Source organism: Lepidochelys kempii, chromosome 7, assembly GCF_965140265.1.
Source record: "Lepidochelys kempii isolate rLepKem1 chromosome 7, rLepKem1.hap2, whole genome shotgun sequence".
Taxonomy (NCBI): Eukaryota; Metazoa; Chordata; order Testudines; family Cheloniidae; genus Lepidochelys; species Lepidochelys kempii.
In genome coordinates, this window is record NC_133262.1 from 125,166,692 (window position 1) to 125,193,103 (window position 26,412).

At 62.0% G+C, this 26,412-nt stretch overlaps 2 protein-coding genes across 7 annotated transcripts; one reads left to right on the plus strand and one right to left on the minus strand.

Annotated features, from left to right (window-relative positions):
* Positions 1-69: 69 nt before the first annotated feature.
* On the plus strand, positions 70-3,132 carry ZDHHC16 (zDHHC palmitoyltransferase 16). Its single transcript, XM_073354798.1, has 7 exons — positions 70-197; positions 456-723; positions 1,053-1,100; positions 1,709-1,794; positions 2,125-2,248; positions 2,353-2,423; positions 2,935-3,132. Exons 1-7 carry the CDS (start codon positions 70-72, stop codon positions 3,047-3,049), a joined length of 840 nt encoding a protein of 279 aa, XP_073210899.1. The 3' UTR covers positions 3,050-3,132.
* Positions 3,133-4,202: 1,070 nt separating this feature from the next.
* On the minus strand, positions 4,203-26,025 carry MMS19 (MMS19 homolog, cytosolic iron-sulfur assembly component). 6 transcript variants are annotated; one of them, XM_073354622.1, is made up of 31 exons: positions 25,838-26,024; positions 20,936-20,984; positions 20,027-20,127; positions 18,770-18,855; positions 18,139-18,213; positions 17,492-17,561; positions 17,207-17,335; positions 16,935-16,996; positions 15,704-15,790; positions 14,816-14,890; positions 14,558-14,635; positions 14,144-14,282; positions 13,698-13,852; positions 13,511-13,589; positions 13,034-13,159; positions 12,642-12,723; positions 11,545-11,642; positions 9,635-9,775; positions 8,812-8,967; positions 8,278-8,377; positions 7,144-7,246; positions 6,983-7,057; positions 6,701-6,827; positions 6,489-6,589; positions 6,343-6,399; positions 6,019-6,205; positions 5,443-5,525; positions 5,205-5,369; positions 5,073-5,132; positions 4,566-4,666; positions 4,203-4,483 (listed from the first exon to the last, which is right to left on the minus strand). In XM_073354622.1, the coding sequence occupies exons 1-31, from the start codon at positions 25,938-25,940 to the stop codon at positions 4,456-4,458; spliced, it is 3,078 nt and encodes a 1,025-aa protein (XP_073210723.1). In that variant the 5' UTR covers positions 25,941-26,024; the 3' UTR covers positions 4,203-4,455. The 6 variants fall into 6 exon arrangements, with proteins under 6 accessions (XP_073210723.1, XP_073210727.1, XP_073210724.1 ...); XM_073354626.1 differs by lacking the exon at positions 5,205-5,369 and having other exon boundaries at positions 25,838-26,025; XM_073354623.1 differs by lacking the exon at positions 25,838-26,024 and adding an exon at positions 23,779-25,054 and having other exon boundaries at positions 5,073-5,369.
* Positions 26,026-26,412: the final 387 nt, after the last annotated feature.

The following is a 26,412-nucleotide window of genomic DNA, read 5'->3' on the forward strand; positions in this document are numbered from 1 at the left end:
GGGCCAGCTCTTCATGCCCACGTGGTGCCAGTGAGCCAGGGGTGCAGCAGGCTTGGCAGGAGGTCCGTGATGCTCACTGAGCGCCTGGCGCTGCCGAAAGGGGACGCCTGGGCTCGTACAGAAACCTGCCCTTGGAAGGGCGGCTCCGCTCAGACTCCGGGGCTGGCGGACAGACAGCAGCAGGCAGCACCCAGCAGGTTGAAGGCCAGCCTGGGCACAGGGAAGTTTCTGGCTGTGCTGATCAAGGGAAGGGTTTGCACTCTGTGCCCAGCCCTGCTGCTCGTGGGTCCTGGTGCAGCTGCCGGGCTCTGACCCAGGCTGGGGCACTGGACACCTCTGGTTTAAAAGTGCAGCCCAGGTCCCAGCAGGCTGGGCTCAGTGAGCGCTAGATGGGGCCGTGCATGCTGGGCTCCTGCTTTAAGCTGTGGGGCTGCTTTCCTGCCCCTTCCTGGCAGGAGCAGCTGCGGCAGGAGCAGCTGCGGCAGGAGCTCCCCGGCTGTTCCTGGGCTCGGCGGAGCGGGGAGTGGGAACCTGGGCAGAGAAGTGTGGGGCCAGCCCGGCCCATTACACATCTTTAACCCTGGCGCAGCGTGGCTGAATAACTGCGTGGGACACTACAACCATCGCTACTTCTTCTCCTTCTGCCTCTTCATGACCATGGGCTGCATCTACTGCGGCATCAGCAGCTGGGACATGTTCCGGGAGGCCTATGCTGCCATTGAGGTGACTGGGCCCCCGGGCCTGTGGGAAGGGGCTCAGCTGAGCCAGCCAAGGGCGTTCGTGGCTGCTCTGCTCAGGCCCTTGTCCTGTGCCCATCACCCTCTCGCTGGGCTGGCAGGAGCCGGGGCTAAACGGGCTGGGAGGCCAGTGCCCCTGCCCCTGGACTGGCAGCCTGGCCGCAGCTCCGGGTTTCATGCTGAACACAGCACAGGGGCGCAGGCAGGGCCAGCCAGCCCCAGTGAGCGGGGCCGAAGGACGCTGGGCACGTGGGGGAGGGGGCTGGCGCCCCTGCTGTGAGACGTGTAACTGGCGCCCTGTTTTCCATCCACTAGAGAATGAAACTGCTTGAGAAGGAGAGACTGCAGGTGGCTGCCAACCAGGTGGGCTATTCCTACTCCCCCAGCTGCTGAAGGCAACATGGCGCGGAGTTGTGTCTAGGGTCCAGCACAGCCCCTGGCTTTAGCAGCATGGCCCCCACAAAAGGTGCTGTCCTCCCAACAGGCACTGCTCCACCCTGTCCTGGAGCACTGCATGCTGAGGGCTGGAGTCTCAGCCAGCTGCCCCGCCCACCCGCGCTCTGGGATGGGCCAGGCATCTCTGCCAGGACACTGCCCCAGCACCTCGGCATTGTGTGAACAGCTCTTCCCCTGTGCCACTCGGGTTCCTGGGCCGGGGGAGCAGCAGGTGCCCTTGTGGTTGGCAGCAGCACCCACCTGTGCCATTTGCTCCGACAGTGCCTGTAGGCCCTGCTTGGCGGCTGTCCCGTCGCTCCCGGCCGCTGGGTGGGTTCAGCCCTGCACTAGCCACATGCCCAGTGCTTTGTGATCTCGCTTCCGCTGTCTCTTGCGAGGTGTCTGTCTGGCCACGCACTCGCTTTCTGTCTATCCATCTGCCCATTTACATCGGCGGGGGGGGTAGAGTCACCCCCAATGACCATGGATGCCCAGCATCAGTCTGGCCTAACCTGCCCGCGTGCCCTTCCTTGCAGACGTACTACCAGACACCGCCCCCCACCTTCTCCTTCCGCCAGAGGGCCTTCCACAAGAGCATAGTCTACCTCTGGGTCCTGTGCAGGTAACTGGGCTGGGCGGGTGTCCAGGGCTGGGCTACCGGGTCCAGTCAGCACAGACCTGTCTCCCACGCACAGCAGGGCGAGCATGCCTGTGCCCCCTGAATTGGCAGGCGAGCTGGGCTTGGCGAACCTGGGGCTTTCCCTGGAGGAAATACAGCGAGACGCGCACGGGGAGCCCAATTGCTCCCCTTGGCCGAGCCCTGGGCCTCCCTGGGGCAAGGAGGCAGCTGGCTCTGCAGCAAGTGGAGGTTAGCTTCCCGTCAGGGTTCCCAGCATGCTTCAGCTTGGCCCCTCCCCCCCCATCACCCCCCCCCATCTGCTCTCCCCCCCAGCTCCGTAGCACTGGCCCTTGGGGCCCTCACGCTGTGGCACGCTGCCCTCATCAGCCGAGGGGAGACCAGCATCGAGAGACACATCAACAAGAAGGAGAGGCAGAGGCTGCAGAAGAAAGGCAGAGTGAGTGCAGGGCCCATGCTCTAGGCTGGGATGGTGGGGGCGGGCTGAAGGTGCTCGGGGAACCCAGGCTGGGGAGGCTAACGGCAGCCCTCCCTCTGGCACAGGTGTTCAGGAACCCCTACAGCTACGGCGCCTGGGACAACTGGAAGGTGTTCCTGGGAGTGGACACACGCAGGTAGACTCCCCGCTGCCGGGGGAAGGGGGTGGCCATGGCTCTGCCCGGCAGCTGCCCAGTGGACACGCGCAGGTAGACCCCCCGCTGTGGGGGTAAGGGGGTGGCCATGGCTCTGCCCGGCAGCTGCCCAGTGGACACGCGCAGGTAGACTCCCCGCTGCGGGGGTAAGGGGGTGGCCATGGTTCTGCACGGCAGCTGCCCAGGGGTGATGGAATCACTCCTGGGGTCTCTCGCTGACTCAGTCCCCTGCTGCTTTAGACTCACCAGGCTGGTAGCTGGCCCTTGTGGTCACCTATGGAGGATGTTAGAGCCTGGCCCAGAGCCCCCCCAACACATGGGCTCTGAGGGCCCCTTGTACTACAGCACTGGGGGCCCCTGGCAAGGTGGATACTGGCACCGCCTGGGGGAGGGCAGGGCCAGAGGGGCTGAGGCTGGAGCCAGCCTGGCCCCCACGTGGGGACTGGTAGCCAGGGCTCATCTTCTCACCAAGGGGCTCTGTTCCCTCCCCCAGACACTGGCTCACCCGTGTCCTGCTGCCTTCTACACACCTGCCCCATGGAACTGGCCTGAGCTGGGACCGGCCTCCCTGCGTGACAGAGCCACGTGCACCTCTCCTGGCCATCTAATGGACGTCGGGGCAGAGGCACAGGTTGTGGTACCCGCCCCCCAGCCCGGGCCAGCAGAGCCTGGAACCAGCAGAACCTCCTCGGGGTGTCCTCCGCTCACTGACCCCTCCAGCAAGCCCCAGCGTGGCTGCAGGCAGCTCGCGGTGCCTGGGGGTGACATGCTGCATTCTGGAGACACAGGGCCAGGTGGGCAGCATGTGCAGGGTGGCTCTCTGCGGGGCTGAGCCCGTACCCCACGGCACCTGCACGTGGGGCAGGGCCCAGGGCACTCACACGTACAGGACAGCAGAGACTTCCCACCTGGCACTCAGGGCATGGAGCTGCTGGGGGCCTCTCTTCTTCCCTCCCCCACAGGGGATTTTAAATGCCAGAAATAAAAAAAAAAGTTTTCACTAATGCAGCTGGAGTGTTACCTGCTGCTGTCCTGCCGGTTCCAGCCCTGGGGCAGCCTGCCGGGGGCTGAGTGGCAGGGGGAAGCTTTGCCCACTGAGGCAGAATGCACATAGGGGGCACCAGCGCGGGGGTTCCTGCAGCTGGAGAGCTGTGACCCTGCCCCGGAGGCAGGGAACAGCCAGCTCCTGGGGCAGCAGGGTTGGTCGGGCTGCTCTACTAGAGGACACAGGGTACAGACTGAACCCACCCTGAGGGCCCGAAGCAGCATGGGCCAGCAGTTAGGGCACAGGGCTGAGAGCCCAGGGACCCGAGTCCTGGGCTGACCTTGGGCAAAGCAGGGGCTGTGGCACCCAGCCTGAGGGGTGCTGCCCCCGCCAGCCAGCAGGGGATGAGCAGGTGCTGCTGCTGGACAGAGCTGGCATAGACATGAGTGGGGAAGGCCAGCTTTGGGAACAGGAGGGCCCTTCTAGAGTGGGGCCCCTGCCTGCAGGACACAGCAAAGCCCTGAAAGGGGCAGGGAGTGGGGCAATTAACAGGACCCCAGGGAGCAAACCCCTCCAGCTGGCGGAGTGCAGGACGGACATGCAGGCTCAGGTGGTCCCTGGGACCTTCAGACCCAGATTTGACTAAGCCCTGGAGAAACCCCGGGCCAGGCCAAACCCTCGCCTGCAGGGGCCAGCTCCAGGGCCCCTGGTGGGCTCACACCTCCTCAGCAGCAGCCTCTGGCCCCTCACCCCAGCCATCTTCCCCACTCAGGCCATTAGCAAAACGTGTGTTTATTCGGCTGGCCCATGGATTCCGTGCACGGCCAGGCGGCTGCCTTCCCTCCAGCACTGCAGCCAGCAGGAGCAGGGCCGCCCCGCACCTCCGCCGTTGTGCTTGGAGCAGGCTGGCCTCCGGCCACCCTTCCCTCCCCGCTCTGGGAGGCTTGGGCCAGGGCAGCGGCTGAAGGGCTTGGCTGGTGAGTGGGTCCTGGTTCGATTGTCAGTCAGTGCAGGAGCTCGTGCAGGGCCTCACCTGCCTGGGCTCCCCAGCAGGAACCTGCAGACACAGAACAGGCAGCATGGTCGGGGTGGGCTCCAGGCTGTCCTGGGAGCCCCCTGCCGCACCCCCCAGCACTCACCATTCCCCACGGGCCACCACCGCCTCCTTCCGCACCAGCCGCTTCAGGTCGTCCAAGGGTCTGGCCAGGGCCCGGATCACACGCGGCTTGTACGGGAGCAGCTGGAGGGGAGAGTGCTGCCTGTCAGCGGGGGCATGGGGCCAGTGTGCAGGGGGACGGCCAGCCTGTGCTTGGCTGGCAGCCCCAGGTTCCCGACAGGGGACGTCTGAACTGCCCTAGTGAGCCTCTACACCCTCCACGCCCCCGGGGGCAGTACAGAGCAGTGCTCAGCCCGCTCCAGACCCCACAGCCCCTCCTTCCCGCTGGGGTTCACCCCTTCCGCTGCGGGGGACCCCATCCTGGGCACCAGGCTCTCTCTTACCCATGGTCCGCCTGGCCTTAGCTGTGGTCCCTGGCACTCGCCTTACCCCAGCGAGGCCAGACCGTGTCCGGCCTGCTGAGCCGCTCCTGTCTCCCAAGGAAGGTGGGCAGGCCTGCGTGGGCAGGCTGCTGGGAGCGGGCACTTACCACGGGGATGGGCAGGCTGGTGAGCGCATGGACACACTGCAGCGCAGCAATGCGGATGGCCTGGAAGAGAGCGAGCTGGGGTGAGCGTGGGCAGCAGCGGGGCGGGGAAGGGAGAGGGGCAGGGGCACGCACCATGGCGGGGCTAGAGGTCAGGCCCAGGAACTTGGTGACCAAGGTGTCGACATGCAGGCTCATGACATGCGGCGCCTCCAGCAGCAGGGGCTGCAGGCAGCGGAGGGTGGAGAGCTGCACCACGCAGTCTGGGCAGGATAAGGCCTCGAGCAGCAGAGACAGCAGCTGGGGGGACACAGGCTGTGAGCGATCTGTCAGCTCAGCACCCCCGGCCCTGCCCTGCCAGCCCAGCACTCACCGTGGGCAGCTCCGTCACCAGCACCGGCCTGGGCAGGTGGTTCAGCACATGGGACAGGCCCTTCAGGTAATTCGCCTTCACGCCTGGGGAGAGCAGAGGGAAGCAGATCACAGCCCCGTTCCTGGGAGGGACCAGGCGGTGGGAGCGACCCAGGGGCGGGAGGGGCAGGTGGCAGGGGGCAGCCCAGAGGGTGGGAGCGACCCAGGGGCGGGGGGGGGGCCCAGGGGGTGGGAGCGACCCAGGGGCGGGGGCGGCAGATGGCAGGCAGCAGCCCGGGGGGTGGGAGCGACCCAGGGGGCAGCCCGGGGGGTGGGAGCGACCCAGGGGGTGGGAGCGACCCAGGGGGCAGCCCGGGGGGTGGGAGCGACCCAGGGGGTGGGAGCGACCCAGGGGGCAGCCCGGGGGGTGGGAGCGACCCAGGGGGTGGGAGCGACCCAGGGGGTGGGAGCGACCCAGGGGGTGGGAGCGACCCAGGGGGCAGCCCGGGGGGTGGGAGCGACCCAGGGGCTGGGAGCGACCCAGGGGGCAGCCCGGGGGGTGGGAGCGGCCCAGGGGCGGGGGGACCGGTGGGCTCACCGGGGCTGGCGGCATGGAAGCCCTGGACCAGCTTGGGCACGTTGTCGGTGAAGAAGCGCTGGCGGAACATGATGCGCACGTCGGCGTGACACCCCTTGTGCAGCACGTCGGGGGAGTCGGCCATGAGCAGGGAGAAGCCGTCGGCCACCGCGGGGCCCAGCTCAGCGTCGCCCAGGAGGCCCAGCAACTGCAGGGGGAGAGGAACCGTGAGGCTGAGTGAGGGCAGGCGCCCCGGGCTGGCAGGGCCTCTCCCAGGCCTAAGGAGAGGGGCAGGGTCCCCAGGGCCTCCCCGCGCATCGTCTCACGCGGGGGTTGGCCGCTCACCTTGTCTGTCAGGCGGGAGCTCAGCGGATGGTAGCGCAGCACCAGGGCTTTGGTCACCTGCAGGGGCAGAGAGAACAGTCAGCTGGCCCCGGAGAGCCGGGCGGGCACAGCCAGCTGGCCCCTCCAGCCCAGGCTGCTGTCCTTACCCAGAGGAGCAGGGTGAGGGCCTGGGTTCTGAGCGGGCCCTCGGCAAGGCCGGCCTCCATCCTGTTCACTGCTGTCTCCAAGAGCTGGTCCAGCTGCTGCCCTGGGGGGACAGAGGGGACAGAGGGATGGAGTCCTGCAGCGCCCAGGCCAAGTGCCCCTGAGGCTGGCCCAGCGGAGTGGAGACTGGTCAGCGCCTGCCCCACCCTCTTACCTGCCGGGGACTTGTTCACCAGCCCCGCGAAGCACTTAGCAGCCGCGGTGGCCGTGAAGGGGCAGTGGCAGGAGCAGCTCAGAGCCAGCAGCTCCTGCAACAGCCTGTCCTGCTGGGGAATCGGCACCTGGAAGAGATCAGAACCCAGTATGGACGCTGGGCACTCAAACCCCAGAGCTGCCAATCCCAGGGACGCTGCCCATGCCGCATCCACACTGCCCCCGGTTCACCCCGGCCCCTCCAGCCCCGTGAATCCAGGTGAGGTCCCATCCCCCAACTTACGTTCCTGGGCAAGGCGCAGACGAAGGCCATGAGCAGGGCGACGAGGCGTCTCTGTGCTGCCATGTGCTGCCCGCCCTGCAAGGGAAGAGCAACGCCAGTGTCACCAACTGCCCGCGCCCCAGCCCCCCGCAGCCCCAGCCCCTCCCTGCACCCCCACTCACCTGGAAGGGCTGGAAGGGGCAGGGAAAGCTGTCCTGAGGCAGGAAGGAGACCTCCCCATCCAGGAAGAGGGGCACCACCTGCGAGACGCTCTGGGCAGCCAGCCTGTGGGGAGAGGGGGAGACAAGCAGGAGCCTCAGAGATGCTGGGATGTGCTGCTCTGGAGAGAGCCCGGAGCAGCTGTGGCCAGGCAGGTCAGGAGAACAACACTTCCACCCAGAGTCACAGCGCCCCCCACGACAAGGGAACAGCCCCTCTTCCCTCAGCCCTGCCTCCCCAAGGGACAGAGCCGGGGGCTGAGCAGCAGGACAGACATGTGATGGGACAAAGTGGAAAATTTTTGTAATATTTTATGAGTCTGACATGCCTCAGTTTCCCCTGCACTGTTCCCCCGTGGGTGGGATAGGACTCTTTCCTCTCAGGACAGGCTGAGACAAGGGTGGGGCGTCGCCTGGCTGTCTGGGCCTGGCCCAAGATCAGTGGAGATTTGAGATGCCGATGGCAAATCCAGTCCCCAGGACACTTACACCCAGTACCCCAGGGGACAGAGATCTCCCCGCCTCTGCACAAGGAGGCTGAGACATGCCCCCCAGCTGGAGATCAAAGGGCTGGGAAGGGGGTGGGGGGCTTAGAGGGGGCTGCTTGAAGAAGTCGGGGCTCTCACTGAGAGTCGGACCAAGGGAGTCAGAGCCTGACACAGCTGGAACCCAGAGGCTCCCTACAGCCTGGCTGGGCTCTGGGCTCCCCAGAATGGGCCGTGCTGTAACCTTCAGTTCTCTGGGCGACTCGACCTCTGGCCTGGGTCGTGGCCAGTTACCGAACAAACCCGACTGTCTGACCGCGCTGGGGAAGTCGCTGTAAATGCTGGCCGAGGGGCAACCTTCAGGGGCTAATGCACAAGCCTCCCTCGGGGGCTCTCCCAGCTGGACCTGCTGTCCGGAGCTCAGGGGGGCTGCAGGGCTGGGGTCCAGGCTAAGGAGATGGGGAAGCCGGGAGGTTTATCCAGGGGGTCTGGCACACTGAAGGGCTCCGCCCAAGCTGGGGCCATAGCACTGCCCCTGTGGCTCCGTGACGTGGCCCCAGGGCGACCCATTCAGAGCCCCAGTGGCCTGCCCTGGGGTGCTGGTGTTACTCACTCAGGGCACAGGTGGGCGCTGGCCGCGCTGATGACGGGCACCATGGCAGTCAAGACATCCTCCTCCAGCAGCAGCTTCCCCAGTGGCGAATGGGCATTCTCTGCAGCCAGCAGCGAGGAAAGGGCCAGGTCAGAGCCTGCCTGCAGCCCACCCTGGGGGGGGGACCTGCCGCTGCTCCTGCAGCGTGGGCTCAGGCACCCGCAGAGTGCTCCCGGGCACTAGCAGAGTCAGGAGAAGGGCTACAAGGCCGGCGTGGCCATTGCAGGTCCTCTCACCAGCAGGGGCCGGGCCCTGCCACCGAGGGGACCAGCAGGGAGGGGGGACCCTCCCTTTGGTGCTCCAGGCTGTGACAGCCCCTCCCCTGGGCGCCACGCCTGGCAGGGCAGCCGGGCCGGCCTATTGGCTGCCCAGCCACAGGGACGGCGTCCCTCCTGGGCGCCCTGTGGCTGCTCTCCAGCCAGAAGCCCCTGGTCTGACCCCAAGGAGGCAGCGAGACCCAGACGGCCCCCTTCCACGCCCGAGCCTGGGCCTCACCTTGCATGGCGGCCTGCACCGCCTCCGCAAGCAGGCGGGGCACCACAGTCCGGTGGCAGTACCAGCAGCTCTCGGCATCCCGCTGGCACTGCAGGGCCACCCGCTGCAGGCTCTGGCACACGGCCACCAGGTCGCAGGCCCCCACTGGCACGCTCCCTGCAGGGCAGAGAGTCCCATGAACCCCCCCGCCGGCGCCCCCCCGCAGGGCCTCAGGAGCTGGCAGATGCCAAACAGCACACGGACAATTTATGAAGTGCCCCCGGGCCAGCTCGAAGCTCCAGCCAATGAGGCGCTGGCAAGGTACCAGCTCTGCTAATGCCCCTCAACCCCGGCCCGCAGCCCCTGGTAGCCCAGCCCTGGGCGCCTCCCCTCCCCCGAGGCTTTGCTGACACCCCTCAACCCCGGCCCGCAGCCCCCTGGTAGCCCAGCCCTGGGCGCCTCCCCTCCCCCGAGGCTTTGCTTACACTCCTCAACCCCAACCCGCAGCCCCCTGGTAGCCCAGCCCTGGGCGCCGCCCCTCCCCCGAGGCTTTGCTGACACCCCTCAACCCCAACCCGCAGCCCCCTGGTAGCCCAGCCCTGGGCGCCGCCCCTCCCCCAAGGCTTTGCTGACACCCCTCAACCCCGACCCGCAGCCCCCTGGTAGCCCAGCCCTGGGCGCCGCCCCTCCCCCAAGGCTTTGCTGACACCCCTCAACCCCGACCCGCAGCCCCCTGGTAGCCCAGCCCTGGACTCCAGCCCACGCACACAGATCTCTGTGGATGCCCCTGCCAGCCCCCTCGGGAACCTGCGAAGGCTCCGGCAGGATTCCCAGGTGGCTTTACCTTTCGGCACCTGCTGCAGACACTGCAGCAGGACAGGAACCGTCTCTCGCACTATCCTGGGGTGTGTGGACACCGCTGCCAGCGCCTGCAGGCAGCGGGCCCGCAGAGAGTGCGGGGATCGCCTGCCCTCCTCCTCCCGCTCTGAAAGAAGCGGCACATGGATGAGACCCAGGGCACAGGCAGGTGGCTCCGGATGACGGCGGTGGTGGGGGAGCAGAGAGAATGGAGACCGGGCACAGCCTCACCTCCCAGCTGGGATCCACCCTTAGCCCAGCCCCTTTGAGCACCGCCAGAGCCGGGCCCAGCCCGGACCTAGGAGCTGGGATGCCCTCCCCAAACTGGGCGATGCTGCCATGGCATGGCCATCAGGGAGCCAGTTCTGCACTGAACACCAGGGCTAGGCCGCAGCAGAAGGGCCCCTGTGAACACGGCAGTGACAGGAGGGAGGGGAGTCCCAGCAAGAGGGGGGCACGGCTCTGTATAGCTTAGAATCAGAGAATCGAAGAACTGGAAGGGACCTCAAAAGGTCGTCTAGTCCAGTCCCTGCACTCATGGCAGGACTAAGTATTATCTAGACCATCCCTGACAGGTGTTTCCTAACCTGCTCTTCAAAATCTCCAGTGATGGAGATTCCACAACCCCCTGGGCAATTTGTCCCAGGGCTTCACCACCCTGACAGGAAGTTTTTCCTAAGGTCCAACCTAAACCTCCCTGGCTGCAATTTAAGCCTGTTGCGTCTTGTCCTGTTCTCAGAGGTCAAGAACAACAGTTCTTCTCCCTCCTCCTTGTAACAACCTTTTATGTACTTGACACTGTTCTCATGTCCCCCTCAGTCTTCTCTTCTCCAGACTAAACAAACCCAGTTTTTTCAATCTTCCCTCATAGGTCATGTTTTCTAGACCTTCCATCATTTGTGTTGTTCTCCTCTGGACTCTCTCCGATTTGTTTGCATCTTTCCTGAAATGTGGTGCCCAGAACTGGACACAAGACTCCAGCTGGGGCCTAATCAACACAGAGTAGAGCAGAAAAATTAATTTTTGTGTCTTGCTTACAACACTCCCGCTAAGACAGCCCAGAGTGACGTTCGCTTTTTTTTTGCAACAGCATTACACTGTTGACTCATATTTAGCTTGTGATCCACTATGACCCCAGATCTCTTTCCACAGTACTCCTTCCTAGGCAGTCATTTCCCATTTTGTATGTGTGCAACTGATTGTTCCTTCCTACGTGGAGTACTTTCCATTTGTCCTTATTGAATTTCATCCTGTTTACTTCAGACCATTCCTCCAGTTTATCCAGATCATTTTGAATTTTAATCCTGTCCTCCGAAGCACTTGCAGCCCCTCCCAGCTTGGTATCATCCTCAATACTCTCTATGCCATTATCTAAATCGTTGATGAAGATATTGAACAGAACCAGACCCAGAACCGATCCCTGCGGGACCCCACTCGTGATGCCCTTCCAGCTTGACTGTGTACCACTGATACCTCCTCGCTGGGAACGGTTTTTCAGCCAATTATGCACCCACTTTATAGCACCTCCATCTAGGAGCTGGGCATAGCACGGGCACGGCAATAACAGGGGAGTGAGGGGGGGTGCCAGTGAGGGGGGCATGGCTCCGTACAGCATGGCATGGGCATTGCAGTGACGGGGGAGAGAGAAGCGGGGTGCCAGTGAGGGGGGCAAGGCTCTGTACAGCATGGCATGGGCACTGCAGTGACGGGGGAGAGAGAAGCGGGGTGCCAGTGAGGGGGGCAAGGCTCTGTACAGCATGGCATGAGCACTGCAGTGACGGGGGGGGAGGGGGGAGAGGAAGAGAACAGGGTCCCAGCCTCTCCCAGGGTGGAGGTGATGGGACCTTCCCCCAAGTGGAGAATTGCCTCCCTCCCACACCAGCCAGGCCCCAGTACCTGACTGCAACTCCTCTGCGAGCCTCTGTGCCATGCGCCCCGTGAAGGCTCCTGGGTAGATGGGGGCCAGAGATCCTGCGGCCTCCATTGCGGCCATGCTGCGGGGGAGGAAAAGAAGAGGTGAGAGCTGCCGGGTGGGGCCAGCAGGGTCCCAACATGGCCACCCAAGCCACAGGCAGCAGGCAAAGGGCTCGGAGCACAGGGGAGACAGGCTGGGTTCGCAGCCCCTCAATAGGGGAGCTGGTGGCTTCGCCCCAACCCCTGGTCACTCCTCCATTCCCGCGGCAGGCCCCAGTATGGTTCTTGGGGTGCAGGGCACCCAGGACCCCAAGAGCCCAGTGGGGCCCCAGCCCACCACAGGCGACCTGGGTTTGTTCTAGCCAGGTGTGACAAAGTGGGACTGTTCTTAATGTTTTCTCTGAATACTGTAGGAGTGCCTCAGTTTCCCCTAGGCATTTCTTAAGTCTCCACGTGGTGGGATAAGGGGCTGTAATTGTTGCAGAGCAAAGGGCCAGGGTATATAAATGGCCGACACTGTCTCCTGGCCACTGATGGCCTGGCCCTTCCCCCAAGGGTTGGACAACAAAGGAATCCGGGGAAACGGACAAAGCCCATAGGGTGAGGGGCTGGAGGGGGAGTCAGTTTGGGGCTGGCTGGGGACAAGGAGTGAAGTGCAGATGGGGTTGTCTGGCTCACTGCCCCCCAAAATGGACCCGGCTGAGGAGGCCGGTTCTCTGCACCTACAAGCTCTGTGTTAGACCATGTTCCTGTCGTCTAAAGCCTCTGATTTACTGGCTGGCTGAGAGTCACGTCTGACTGCGAAGTTGGGGGGCAGGACCCTCTGGCCCTCCCCGGCCCCCGCCTGGGTGGACTCACTGGTGGAAGCGCACGGAGGGGCAGAGGATGCTGAATGCTCCGAGGTCAGACCCAGGAAGGTGGAAGCTGTGTGAGCTGTGTGTCCTGCAGACAGGCAGCTCCCAGAGAGGAGACCTCGCCGGAGTCCTGCCTGGCTTCGTAGGGAGCAGTTCCAGAGCATCGCCTGGGGACTCCGTGACAACAGGCCTGCCCACAGGCCGGGGACCCGCACAGCCACTCACCAGCTCTGGGAATCGTCCGCATGCAAGATGAGCCGGGTCAGGTGATCCACGACCAGCTGCACGTCGGGGGGAGCCAGGAGGCCTGAACCGAGAGACATGGCTGAGCTCCACAGCTCGACGTCAGGCCCAGGGCACTGCCCAGCGGGCACCAGGCTACGACCCGCCCCCACGGCCTGCAGCACCATCTAGTGCCCCCAGGTGCTGCCCCAGCACAGCACTGGCAGGGCCATGGGTCAGCCCAGCAGGAGGGGAACAGGGCCCCAGAGCACCCGCTATGGTCAGCGCCCTGCAAGGGACTGACACCAGCCCATAACCAGACAGCCTCTGCCACCCGAGCTGCCACCACCAGCGCCCTTCCCCCCCCCCCCCCCCCCCCCCGGGGAGACACCAACCTGGCAGCGTGCCCAGGACGGTCAGGGCTTGGATCCCCACCAACTGCAGCGGCACGCTGGGGTCCGTCAGTGCCGAGAACAGCACGGAGCAGAGCGGAGCTCGGGAACACACCAGGGCGCTCTCCTCTAGGGGACGGACAGACAGCGTCAGGGCCCTGTGGGCACAAATCCCAGCACGGCCACCCCGCAGGAACCAGGGGAGTGGTGGGGACATAGCCTCCGGCCCAGGCACAGTCCAGCCTGAGGGCTGTGCAGATTTCACACCAGCACACCTCACCCACCACAGGAGTGCAGCGACCTCTGCGGTGGGACGCAGCAGCTGGTTCATCTGCAGGTCAGTTTAAAACACGAACAGCCCATCCCTGCCGAGCTCAGGGCAACGGGCAGCACCTAGGACCAGTCCGAACCGTCGGGGGCACCTCGGAAGCAGGTAATGGCCCCCCCATGCTGGGTGGGTGGGGGAGTTAACAGCCTCACCTTCATCCTCATGCCCCCACTTCTGCTGCAGCTCCAAGAAGCCCAGAAGCATCTCCAGGATTGTCCTCCGCTGGCTGTTCTACAAGGGAGCAAAGGCACAGCCGGTCAGAGGCCGCTGCTCAGAGCTGGGTCCCGTGCAGCATCCCGGCGCCAGGCCCCCCGGTGCAGACTGGCGGGCACCCCTCACCTGCGGGTGTTGGTGGTACTGCTCCAGCAGCAGGGGCACGACGCTGCTGGTGATCCGGTGGCCGGCTCGGAAGGAGGCGCCCGCCGCTGCCTGCAGGAGCTTGGCGCTCGGCCACACCAGCTTCATATCAGGCTCGCACAGATGGCGTCTGCAGTCTGAGAGAGCAGGCGTCAGCTACGCCCCCAGGAGCCCCAGGCCACGCTGCTGCTCTCCGCTCACCCAGCTGCAGGACTCTCCTCCACCCGGAGCCCACGGGCGCCCCTGCCATGCCAACCCTCTGCAGGGAAGGGTGCGACCCTGGCAGTTCCCCAGGCCTGTCCCGCTCGGGGCCCACAGAGGGGGAACAGGATTCAGAGTGGCAGTGGGGAGAGCCGGGAGGGGACACTCAGTGCATGCGGGCCCCAGAGCCAGGCGTGGGCGCCGTGCAGGGCCCCTCCAGGAGGTACCTTGCAGGATGCCGCTCAGGAAGGAGTCTAGCAGGTCCTCAGCGTCTGAGCTGAGCACGCAGCGGGACAGGCAGGCAGCTAGGCTGTGCAGCGCAGCCAGAGCCTCCGCCTCGACCTTCTCGCTGGCCGTCTGGAACACCTGCGGGAGGAAGTCAGACGTGCTCAGATGCCAGCCAGAGGGAGACGGACCCCACTCCCACTAGCTCTGGAAACGGAGCACAGGGCCCCGCCCCAAATGCACTCCCCAAAAGCCCCGATGGGGTCTGGGGTTTGCCCTGGTTCCCCCCAACCCTCGTGTTCTGGGCAGGGCTGCCAGGGCTCAGCCAGGGCCGACCGCAGTGCTCTGGGGCTCTCCTGCGGGGATGCGGAAGACTCCTGCCCCCAGCTGCACTCATGGGGCCCAGCTGCACTCACCTCCCTGCGCAGGGATGACCAGAGGCTGGGGAGAAATTCCTGCAGCTCCTTCTGCCCGTAGATGGTACAGCAGGCGCCCTGCAGGAGGGAGCCAGGACAGACGTTAGGAAGAGCCAGCAAGGGAGGAGGCCAGAGAGCAGGGACATCCCCCGCCTGTCAGAGGGCTCAGCCTGCCAGGCTGGCTGTGGGCAGGGCTGCAGGGACAACCACATTAGGGCCAAAGAGAAGAGACCCGGTGCTCCAGCCCGTTCCCCGTACCAGGGTCTGCAGGGAGTCCAGCTTGGCGCTCTGCATCTCCGAGTCCATCTTCTCGATTAGCAGCGGCAGCAGGAACTGCGGCGAGAGAGAGGTGGTTAGGCTCCCTGGACCCAGCCCAGCAGCTGCGCCCACACCGCCAGCTCCCCGCCTAGGACCTGGAACTTCCCCGTCCCCAGACGGAGGCAGGGCTGCGAGTGCAGAGCCTTCCCCAATGCACGGCTGCCAGCAGCCATCCTGAGCTCGCAGGGCAGGGGACACAGGGGCACCTGCCAGGGCTTGCAGCCCTTTCCAGGGGAGGCCCAACCCATCAGCTGCCATCCTCCACCAGAACACTGAGACCTAGCACTGCTTCCCCAGAGCAGGTCTTTGCCCACCGCGCTTGGCGTCAGTGCCCAGCAGCCCAGAGCCAGCCTGGCCGGTCCTCGCTCTGGGGCCCAGCCACCCACACGCAAATGGTGGCATACATTTGTGACAAGGAGGGTCACCAACCAAGGGGACCATGCCCTCAGGGGCAGATGGATTCTCTGGCATGTGCCAACTTTAAATCAAGCTGGGATGTTTGTCTAAGGAACCAGCCCTAGGGATTATTTCAGGGCAGATCTCCAGCCTGGCAGACAGGGGGTCAGACCAGACTATCACAATGGCCCTGGGATCTGGGAATTCCCTCCTCCCACCACAGTGCACCATCAGGGAGCCGGCTCTCCTCAGAGGTGCTGCCCGCTGCTCTGGAGAGGGGCCAGTGCCCAGAGCCCAGACCAGCACATCTGGTCCTCTCCCGCACTACAACCCAGAGCCCAGGGCACAGAAACACCAGCCCACCCTCCCTCCACCTCAGAAGGGCGATGCTCCTTTGTGTAGCTGCTGCTCCCCACCCCAGGAGCATCGTACCTCGGCAAACTGGGGTGTGGAGGCCAGCACAGCCCGGAGGCTCACAATCAGGTCCTCTCTCTGAATGCAATGAGGGTCATTGGGGGGCTGGAACAGAAGCACAAAGAGCAGGAAGCCCGTCAGACAAATTCCCCAAAGAACAGAACAGAACGAGCAGCAAAACATGCCACCAGGGCTGAACCACAGAGTGAGAGAGGCCATTAGAGAAAAAAAGGCATCTTTTAAACCCTGCAAATCAAACCCTACTGAGGAAATCAGAAAGGAGCATAGACTCTGATGAGTTTCTTTGCTTTGGTCTTCACGGCTGAGGGTGCGAGGGAGATTCCCACGCCTGAGCCATTCTTTTTAGGTGACAATCTGAGGAACTGTCCCAGGCTGAGGGGTCACTAGAGGAGGGTTTGGAACAAACTGATAAACAGCAATACGTCCCCAGGACCAGATGGGATTCACCCAAGGGTTCTGAAGGAACTCAGATGTGAAATTGCATAATTATTAATTGTGTGTAACCAAAGCGATTGCTTCAATCAGCCTCTGGACCAGGTGACTGGCGGAGAGTTAATGGGACACTCATTTTTTTAAAAAGGCTCCAGAGCCGATCCTGGCAATGACAGGCCAGTGAGGCTGACTTCAGTACTAGGGAAACTGGCTGAAAGTAGAGTCAAGAACAGAGTTACCAGACAGAGATGAACATGATTTGTTGGGGGAAGCGTCAACATGGTTTTTGCAAAGGGAAAATGCCTCACCAATCTACTAGAATTTTCTGAGAATGTCAACAAGCATGTGGACAAGGGGGATCCAGTGGATATAGTGTATCTGGACTTTCAGAAAGTCTTTGACAAGGACCCTCACCAAAGGCTCTTAAGTAAACTGTCATGGGATAAAAAGAAACTGAGGACTTGTGGCACCTTAGAGACTAAGGTGCCACAAGTCCTCCTTTTCTTTTTACGGATACAGACTAACACGGCTGCTCCTCTGAAACCTGTCATGGGATAAAATCCATGATCCTCTCACGGGTTGGTAACTGTTTAAAAGATAGGAAACAAAGGGACCAGAGACCAGCAATACCAGTCAAACGAACCTGGCCTCACGCACACTGCCTAGGACACCGAGACCCACAATGGGACACTCACGAGCCTCGGTTCTCACCTTGCCCCGCTTACCCCCAGCCCTGGCCCCATGGGAGCGCGCTGACAGGCAATGCAGAAGGTATGGGGAGGAGAGACTCACTCACAGGAGTAAAATCAATGGGGAAGTAGCAGGACGTCACTTCAAAGAGTTCCTCCACGAAGGGACCTGCGGGGAGAGAGCAGAGATGGCTCAGCCCCAGGGCCAGCCCCACAGGAGACCAGGCCAGGATCCAGTAGCTCTGGAGCCAGCCCAAGGCAGCTCAGGATCACAGGGGCTTCCGAGGGTGGTGGCTGCCCAGGAGGCAGGCCCCTCCAACAGCAGGGGCCCCCCAAGCCGCCTGCAGATCAGAGGGCGGCAGGGCTGCCAGGCGCTTACCCAGCACATAGTCCTTGAGGATGAGGTCGCGGACGATCTGGAAGGCAACCAGCAGATTGCGAGGGTCCTTTTCCCCATCCATCACCTGGATGAAGCCGAAAGTGAAGTCGGCGCCCAGGCCCTTCAGCTCTGCAGAGGGAAGGAGAATGCACAACAATGGCCCAGGGTCCCCACAGCCCAGCCGCTGGGCCAAGCCACAGGGCACTGCCAGCGAGTCCCCCACGCCCTCAGCTAGGCCACAGCGCCCATCCTCCCCACTTCCAGTGGGTTGTTTCCCTGCCTTACCTTCCTCTCTGGTGCGCATGAAGTTGGTGATGATGCTGTAGACCGTGTGGCGATCCAGCTGTGGCAGGGACTGAAGGGAAAGAGTGGAGGAGTTAGGAGAACACACGTGTGATCCAGAGCTGACTTGGGGCTGGAGGGACTATGACACACGGTGCTGCTGGGTGAAGGGACGTGCGCCCCCGGGGGAGGGAAGCTAGTGTGGCACACAGGGGTGCGAGCAGGAGTGCGAGGGCATTAAACAAGGAGGTTAGGCTGGTCGATCTCCTCCAAGAACAGGTGGAATACCCGTTGCTTGGAGGTCTAACCCTGGCCTGCAGAACAGCCTGAAGGGCCCAATCCCGCCCTGGACAGATGGGACCAAGGCTCTGCTCGCTGAGACTTTTCCAATTACTCCCCAGGAGGCAGCTGGCTCTGGAGCAGCCAGCCAGCAGGGAGTCCCCAGGGACAGCGCTGCCCTCCTCCGGGCATGGCTCGATCCACACCGCCATGCAGGAGGGACGCAGGAGCAGGAGATGTAGCCGAGAGGCACTTGCGCAGCCTGACTCACCAGACCATGCATGCGACACATTACCCTGGCCCATGGGGGCGCGGACAGCAGCTGGGAAGGGCCCGTGAAGGGGTGTGACAGACGGGCTCTGGCCGCTCACCTGAACATGCACCTCCTGGAAGATGGCTTTGAGCACGGACACAGCCAGGCCTGGGGCCAGCACCTCGCACATGCTCTGGGGACACAGGGAGAGAAAAGTAAGGTACAGCGCAGAGCTGCCAACCACCACCGGAAGGTGATCTGCAGCAGAGTGGCATGGCCCCATGCTATCCCCCCCAACACACAGGACAGGATTTACCAGCTGTACCCTCACACTCTGCACAGCCTAATGTCAGGCAGCCCACAGGCTAATCACACTAACGATTCAATCACCTCTGCCCAGCCAAATCCTGCGCCAGAGGGACCCACCCGCTCCTGGGGAGGAGCTAGTCCATGGCCATTAACACATAATAAGGGTGATCCAACCTCATGCTTCAGGGTCTAAGCTGTCCCTGCCCCCCCACAGGGTCAGGAAGGCATCTGTATCGTCCCCCTCCCGAGCATCGTTCACATGCATTAGAGGTGGCTTCAGCTTCTTCGGAAGTATCCGACAGGCCACAGCAGGCGCCAACAGACTAGCAGACTCCCGTGTCCCCCCAGACAGACAGATGTTGCTGGTTCCCAGCTCTGCCCTGGAATCCTTCTCCCGGCCGGGCGGAGAGGGGGTGCAGCAGCAGGAGAAGCGAGCTCACCAGCGCGTGGAGTCCCTGCAGCACAGCAGGGATCACAAGGTGATGATCCTTCAGCCGGTTCTCACAGAACAGGACCAGGTGCGTCACTGCACGGAAACAAACGCCCAACATATTAGACCCCCAACCCCAGCTCTGCAGGCTGAGCCCACAGCTCCCGGAGAGCCATGGCACCTGGGACTGGGCAGCAGAGCCAGCTGCCAGGCCACTTAGAATCATAGAATATCAGGGTTGGAAGGGACCTCTGGAGGTCATCTAGTCCAACCCCCTGCTCAAAGCAGGACCAATCCCCGACTAAATCATCCCAGCCAGGGCTTTGTCAAGCCGGGCCTTAAAAACCTCTAAGGAAGGAGATTCCACCACCTCCCTAGATAACGCATTCCAGTGTTTCACCACCCTCCTAGTCAAAAAGTTTTTCCTGATATCCAACCTAAACCTCACCCACTGCAACTTGAGACCATTACTCCTCGTTCTGTCATCTACTGCCACTGAGAACAGTCTAGAGCCATCCTCTTTGGAGCCCCCTTTCAGGTAGTTGAAGGCAGCTATCAAATCCCCCCTCATTCCACTCCCCCGGATTGACCCCCCCACCTCTCTACCCCAAGAACAGCCCCTTCTGCACCCCATGTCTGAGCACTAACGAGGTGGGGCCTGCACCAGCAGCTCTGCCCACATCTGGGCGAAAGCAGAAAAGGGCCTGGGCGTAAGTGCGTGTGCAAACACCGGGCCAGGAGCCGACAAGTCAGCTCAGCCAAGCAGTGAGACATCACAGGGCGGGAGCAGGGCCACAGCAGCAGCCTGGGATTCTCCACCCCGTTCCAGATCGTGTTCCTTTGCCCTGAATCACAGCCCAGAGCACCCTGGGGCCACTGCGGCAGGAAGCAGACCCAAAGTGCCAGCTCACAGCACCCCTGTGCCCTCTGCTGCTGCAGGGGAACACTCCAAGCCCTGGCACAAACAGGGACCCCTTTCACACAGCACGGCTCGGAGTGCGACCCCCCCTTTCAATTAAAAACACGTTTTTATATTTAATGCTATTATAAATGCTGGAGACCAGCGGGGTTTGGGGTGGAAGCTGACAGCTCGCGATGCCCACGAAATAACCTTGCGACCCCCTGAGGCGTCATGACCCCCAGTTTGAGCACCCCTGCGCTCCGGCACATCATGTGCATAGTAAGTCACCCAGCTACTAGACCAATGCCCACGCCGGTGTCCAGGGCTGAAGTTACACAGGGAGAAGGGGGCTGGCACATCCCCTACCTTCTTCCTCTTGGAGCAAGGAGTGACAGTGGAGCAGCACCTGGGAGAGCAGCTGGAGGCCTCGCCCACGCATGCGAGGTTCTGTGTTCTCAAGGCAGGACCTAAAGGTGGGGTGGAGAAAGACGAGAGGGCTGCGGTGAGCAGAGCCCCATTCAGTGCGCACAAGCGAGGGGGAGAGCAGCAGTCAGAGCAGGAGCCGGCTGCAAAGACTACTGTGCTCTGTGCCCAGTTCTGACACTGGCTGCGTGGCCTTGGCAAAGTCTCTTCCCCTCTCAGCAATACAGCCCCCCACCAGCCCTCGAGGGAGGAGGACTGGGGGGACTTCGCTCAGTCATCTGTCCGGGGCTATGGAGTTGACACCAGAGGCCCCTCCCCCACCCCCAATACATCCACAACAGAGAAACCCCAGTTCTCCGTTATCAAACGCAGCCAGGAGCCAGGCAAAGAAATGGCTCTTGGTTCCGACTGGCCGCAGGGACTGAGGGGGAGGAGCAGCACTGGGACAAGGACCCTTCCTTGAGAACACCCACCCAGCAGCCCACGCCAGCAGTGAACTCCCGTGGGAGATGGGGGCATGGGGCAGTTACTCTGGATCCTGGCAGGCAAAGACTTGGTGGCGACTCCTGCTTGGTTTGGGTCCCAGAATTCATTCTCCTGAAGCAATCCGGTACGCATGGGCTGGGCAAGGGAGGCGGCACTCAGCCCAAACTACATGAATGCTCATCCCCAGAAGGGGCGCTGCATGGTACCGATACGGCCGGGTGGGGGGTGTCTCAGCTCCAGGCCAGGGGAGCGACACAAAGCCCCCTCTGCCTCTAACACTCTCGCTCCTGAGGGGAGCTCCACTCTGAGCCCGACTTTCCTGAGCCGGAGGAGGAAGAGGGAGAAGGTGTATGGGGTTCCTCTCACCCCAGGGCTTCCACGATCTCCAAGATGGTCCAGCTTCCCGCTTTCACCCCTAGAAAATGAGACAAATGATGAGCCAGGGAGGGCCCAATGCGTTCCTCAGACAGACAGGGCCAGGCTGCTCTTCCCCTCTGTGGAAGGAGAGGCAGGCCTAGCTGATAGCACAGGTGCCGTGTGTTTCCCTAGCACCCCATTAAGTACTGGGGGAATTACGGGGAATTATGGTGCTTGGCAGGGGCTGGTGTACACACGCCAGCTCCCGAGGAGACAATGGGCTGGGGCCCAAGTCTCTGCATCGCCTGCTGCAGCATAACTCGATGCCACACGAGGGTCTGAGTTCCAGTCCCATGCGAGAAGCCCCCCCCCCGGCTCCCTCTGCAGCCTCACTGGGCAAGGGGGTGGAATACCTTTCAGTCCCTGTCCCCAGCCATGGGAGCCAAGGGCTGGCTGCCACCAGCAGAAAAGTCCCACCGTGGGATCCAGAGTGTTTTGGTGCCATCTTTGCTTAGAGGATGGCCCGAGTGAGACAGCATCAGGACTCCCAGGTTCTATTCCTAGTTTTGGCTAGGTCACTTCACCTATCTGTGCCTCAGTTTCCCTACCAGTAAAGCTGGGGTAACAGTCACCAGCAGGAGACTCCTGAGGCCTCTTTAAATGTCCGTAACACACTCCGAGAACGTTGGAGCGACAGCACCAGAGAAGAGCTAATATTGCACTACTGTCGTCATCCGCTGATGTGATTTGCTGTCCTGGACAGCGTTCGGCATGTGCTGTCAATTACTGGCGCACGAGGGGGTTACCTGACACACACTCATCTGGTGTTCCTAGCTGGCCACAGCCCTCCCCCGCCCCCCCCACTCCAGGGCCACATTCTCCCCACAAAGCAGGGCAGGGGGAAAGCAGAATCCCTGTCAGCACAGTGGAGGGGCATAACAATCAACACTCTGTCCCCACGTGATTGGCAGGGCAGCCGCACACTGATCATGCTCTGGGTTGCAATTCTGTCCCTCTCCCAGGCTTTCAGTCCTCAGCTCATGTGTCTCTCACCCTCCTGCAAATACTCCTTAGGCTCCTGCTAGCCCATTTAACATCACTGTTAAGTGGCTCAGTCTGTCTCCCCGGTACTGGGGGCCCATTGAGGAGGAAGGAACCTGTAAGGTTCACACACCAGGCAGCTTGTTAACGCTGAGACATGGCTTCAAATGCTGGTCAGCACAACAACAGTGAAAGGGAGAGGCCAGAACGGAGGCCAGAATCCCCTTGGCGCAATGCCCCTTTAAGAGGGAGGGGGCCACCTGTGCTTGGTCAACTGAACACTGGGGGCACCTGGGCCCAAAAGAGAAGGAGCCTGCCTGAGTCAGGAGGGGCAGGTGAGAGCTGCCCCAGGGAAAGAGCTGAAGGAGAGCAACTACCTGGGGGCTGCCAGTGAGGAACTGACCAAAGCTGGGGACCTCTGATGGTGGGAGCCAGGGGCTTGGCCCCTAGGAAACGGGGAACAACCAGCTTGGTCAAGAGAAGCCGAGCCCAGAAGCAAGAGGGTCAAGAGGTTTGTGGTGGGGAGGTGGAGCTACCTGAGCAGGCATAGGAGGAGGGGGACACTACAGGACAAGGGGCCTTCAGCATGAAGACCAAGGGAGGGCTGCAGAAAGACTGGTTCCTCTCAGGCAGGGAGACCCGGAGAGTGGGGCCCTGGATCAGCAGCACAAGGACCTGGGAACAAAAGGCTGCTACTGACTGTCGAGTTCATGACCTGATGGTGAGGCCTGAAGAGGGGAATGGAAAATCTGCTGAACCTTTCTATGGTTATTGTGGGAACTGGAGACTGGTTTTTACTACCAGGCTTCTGGGGATTACTACACTGATGTACGTGAACAAATTATGCCCAGAAGCACGTTTTGTATCAGACAGTGCGAAACTATGTTCCCTTCATGGGTGGAAAAAAGGGGAAACTGAGGTAGGCACCCCTGTTGTGCTGCAGCCTGCTGCTGGAGAGCACCCAGCCCTTAACCAGCACAAGACAGTCTGTAATCGAGGAGCATCAGCAGAGCTATGCGGGGAGGACTGGCATAGTAGGGGGGTGCAGGCCAGAACTGACTGGCACTGGAAGAGCCCAGAACTAGAATAGCAGGAAGTGCCACAGGTCATCAATCACTGAAGGGCACTGCCAGACCTGCATGTGGGCAAGCGGAAATGGAATAGCACAGGGGTGGGTTAGGATGCAGTGAAGCTGCATCGGAAGCTCCAAGGAGGAAACATGGAGGGGCTCAACTGTCAATTCTCCTTCCTGAAACTGTCTCCTAAAAGGCCAGGAACCTCCAAGGACTCTAACCCTGAGCAATGAATTTCTGCACTTGAAAAGGCAAGATTTAAAATAATACCTACAGAGAGGAGTGTTTCCTCATAAACAGGAAAAGGCTCAGGTAGTGTGACTTAAATGACAAGTTACTAACGCTTCGTGAGGTTAAGCTACCTGCTCATCCTGCTATGTTCTGAGGCTTGAGATTTGCTCAATTCTCGGGTGACCGGAGGCTTGAGTATTTTCACCTAGTGACCGCATTAGCCTATGAAAGACACCTTTTGTTGACCGTGCCAACAGTGGATTCTACTATAGGGTTGAACGGGGTACAGCCATAAACACAGGCAAGGTCCAGTTGTGCTCAGCACGGTTTCAGAAACTATGGTAAACTTGTGAAACTTTCAGCATCACCAACGTATGGGGGTATGGCAGTGAGAGCCAAAGGTTAATTATCCATTGTGTAAAACAGTATTTCCATGTATCAGTTTGTGCTGCCTTTCCACGTTGTTGTTCTCGTGAGGTCTGTGGGGAACAGAAGTATCTGATTTACCTTCTCTGTACCATTCATTAGTTTGTGTACATCACGTTCCGCTGATTTGTCTCCACTCTAGACTAAACAGTTCCAACCTTTTATTCTCTCTTTCCATACTTCTAATAGTTGCTGCATCCTTTCATTTCTTCTTTCCCCTTTCAAACATGGTGGCCAGGAACGAGCACAGTACACAAGGTGAGCACGTGATGGATTTCATAGCGCGGGGGTAGTTCAAATTGATCCTTCCAACAAACATCACCGTGAATTTCACTTGCCATCATGTTAGCCAATGACATTCTGCATTATCTGCTAGTTTCGCCAGCTCACCCCTTTCCTCAACTCACTGGTAAACATGTTACAAACCAACAGTCCCTGTACAGACCCCCAATCCCCCACTAAGCTTCCATGAGATCAAACAGACCATGTATGCCTACGGCTCTCTTAGCTCCTTTCCAAACCATTGCCAAGACGCAGCCACACACCCTTGTAGCCTTAAAAGCGAAATTCCAGATGCGGCAGAATCCCTTAATGTAACAGTCACTGAATTACTGGTACAAACAGAACGGCAAGTTCTCTGGGAAACCAAACAGCACAAACCTTGTCAAAAGAATCTTAGAAATGTGGGACTGGAAGGGACCTCAAGAAGTCCTTTAGTCCAGCCCCCTGCGCTGAGGCAGGACTGAGTAAACCTAGACCACCCCTGACAGGTGTTTGTCCAACTTGTTGTTAGAAACCTCCAGTGATGGGGATTCCACAGCCTGCCTTGGACGCCTAGTCCAGAGCGTAATGATCCTTATAGATGAAGCCCAGTACTTCTTGTCCTATCCTTGATGCAAATGGAGAACAACTGATCGCCGTCCTCTAAAACAGCCCTCAACACACTTACAGACTATTATCAGATTTTCCCCTCAGTCTTTTCTCAAGTAAACATGCCTTTTATTAACCAGCCTTCACAGGTCAGGTTTTCTAAACCTTTTATCATTGCTGCTGGTGTCCTCTGGGCTCTCTGGCTCATCCCCATCTTTCCTAAACCGCGGTGCCCGCGCTTCGACCCAGCAGCGCAGGGGAGGCCTCGCCAGTGCACGGTACAGTGGGGACAGTTACCTCCCACCCCAACAGACCGCACAGGAGAGAGTTATCCCGCCACGAGAGGTGCCAGGGAAGGCTGGGAACCTACACACAGGGAAGGCAGCCAGTGACTGGGCCCCATCAAACCCCAGAAGGTGCGGAGATCACCCAAGCCTCCTGGAGCACTGTTCTCCTGTATCCAACCTTGCCCACCCTCCCCCAGGCAAGTGCCCATGACCATCCTAACCCAGAGTCCCAGCATACCCACTATCCCATCTGCCCCACATCCCCCCTGCCCCCAGCCCCACCCCCAGCCCAGCCCAGCCCCACCCCACATCTCCCCAGTCCCCAATCCACCCTGCCCAGCCCCACCCCACATCCCACCCGACCCCCAGCCCCGCCCCACCCCCTACATCCCCCCAATCCCCCCAGCCCAGCCCCACCCCACATCTCCCCAGTCCCCAATCCACCCTGCCCAGCCCCACCCCACATCCTACCCAACCCCCAGCCCCGCCCCACCCCCTACATCCCCCCAACCCCCTACATCCACCCAGCCCCACCCCACCTCCCCCCAACCCCCAATCCACCCAGCCCAGCCCCACCCCCTACAGCCACCCAGCCCCACCCCACATCCCCCCCAACCCCCAATCCACCCAGCCCAGCCCCACCCCCTACAGCCACCCAGCCCCACCCCACATCCCCCCCAACCCCCAATCCACCCAGCCCAGCCCCACCCCCTAAATCCCCCCCGCCCCACCCCACATCCCCCCCAACATCCCCCCCAACCCCCAAACCACCCAGCACAGCCCCACCCCCTACATCCACCCAGCCCCACCCCACATCCCACCCGACCCCCTACATCCCCCCCAGCCCCAGCCCCACCCCACATCCCCCCCACCCCCTACATCCCTCCAGCCCCCAGCCCAGCCCCACCCCACATCCCACCCGACCCCCAATCCACCCAGCCCCACCCCACCCCACATCCCCCCAGCCCCGGCCCGGCCGGTACCTGCCGCCACCTCGGCCGCCCGCCCGTCCTGCTGCCCGGCCACGAAGTCCCGCACCCAGCCCCGCAGGGCGCCGCCCGTCCCCCCAGCACCGGCCGCCGCCATGATGCGCAGTGGATTGGGCGTGGGGGGGGCATACACCGGCGCATGCGCGCCAGGGAGCGACCCCCCCTCCCGTCACGGTGGACAGGCGGGACAAAATCTGTCACGTGACAAACGGGGGCGAGCGGGCCCAGGGAAATGCCAGTGCGCGTGCGCGAAGGGGCGGGCTCAGTGCCGGGGGGGCGGATGAAGGGCGGGGCCTGTGACTCCCACAGGGTGGGGCCCGGGGTAAAGGAGGTCAGCCCCCGCCGCCGGGGCTGTGCCCGTGCCGAGCCCGCAGCAGCTCCCTGGTGGGCGGGGACACACTCTGCCCCTCCCCCCACACTCCCATTGGCCCGGCCCGGTCTGGGGGCGGGGTCACACTCTGCCCCTCCCCACACACACACTCCCATTGGCCCGGCCGGGCCCTGCGGCGGGGTCCAACTCTGCCCCTCCCCACACACACACTGTCATTGGCCCAGCCCGGTCTGGGGGC

What these genes read in the sequence shown, in the direction of transcription:
- ZDHHC16 (XM_073354798.1), top strand. Translation starts at nt 70, where the DNA reads ATGCTCACTGAGCGCCTGGCGCTGCCGAAAGGGGACGCCTGGGCTCGT. An exon ending in TGCAGGTGGCTGCCAACCAG is followed by an intron (nt 1,101 to 1,708) that starts GTGGGCTATTCC and finishes CCTTCCTTGCAG; the next exon opens with ACGTACTACCAGACACCGCC. An exon ending in GGCTGCAGAAGAAAGGCAGA is followed by an intron (nt 2,249 to 2,352) that starts GTGAGTGCAGGG and finishes CCTCTGGCACAG; the next exon opens with GTGTTCAGGAACCCCTACAG.
- MMS19 (XM_073354622.1), bottom strand. Translation starts at nt 25,940, where the DNA reads ATGGCGGCGGCCGGTGCTGGGGGGACGGGCGGCGCCCTGCGGGGCTGG. An exon ending in CTTGCTCCAAGAGGAAGAAG is followed by an intron (nt 18,856 to 20,026) that starts GTAGGGGATGTG and finishes GTTTCCGTGCAG; the next exon opens with TGACGCACCTGGTCCTGTTC. An exon ending in GCTCCCGCCTGACAGACAAG is followed by an intron (nt 6,206 to 6,342) that starts GTGAGCGGCCAA and finishes CTCCCCCTGCAG; the next exon opens with TTGCTGGGCCTCCTGGGCGA.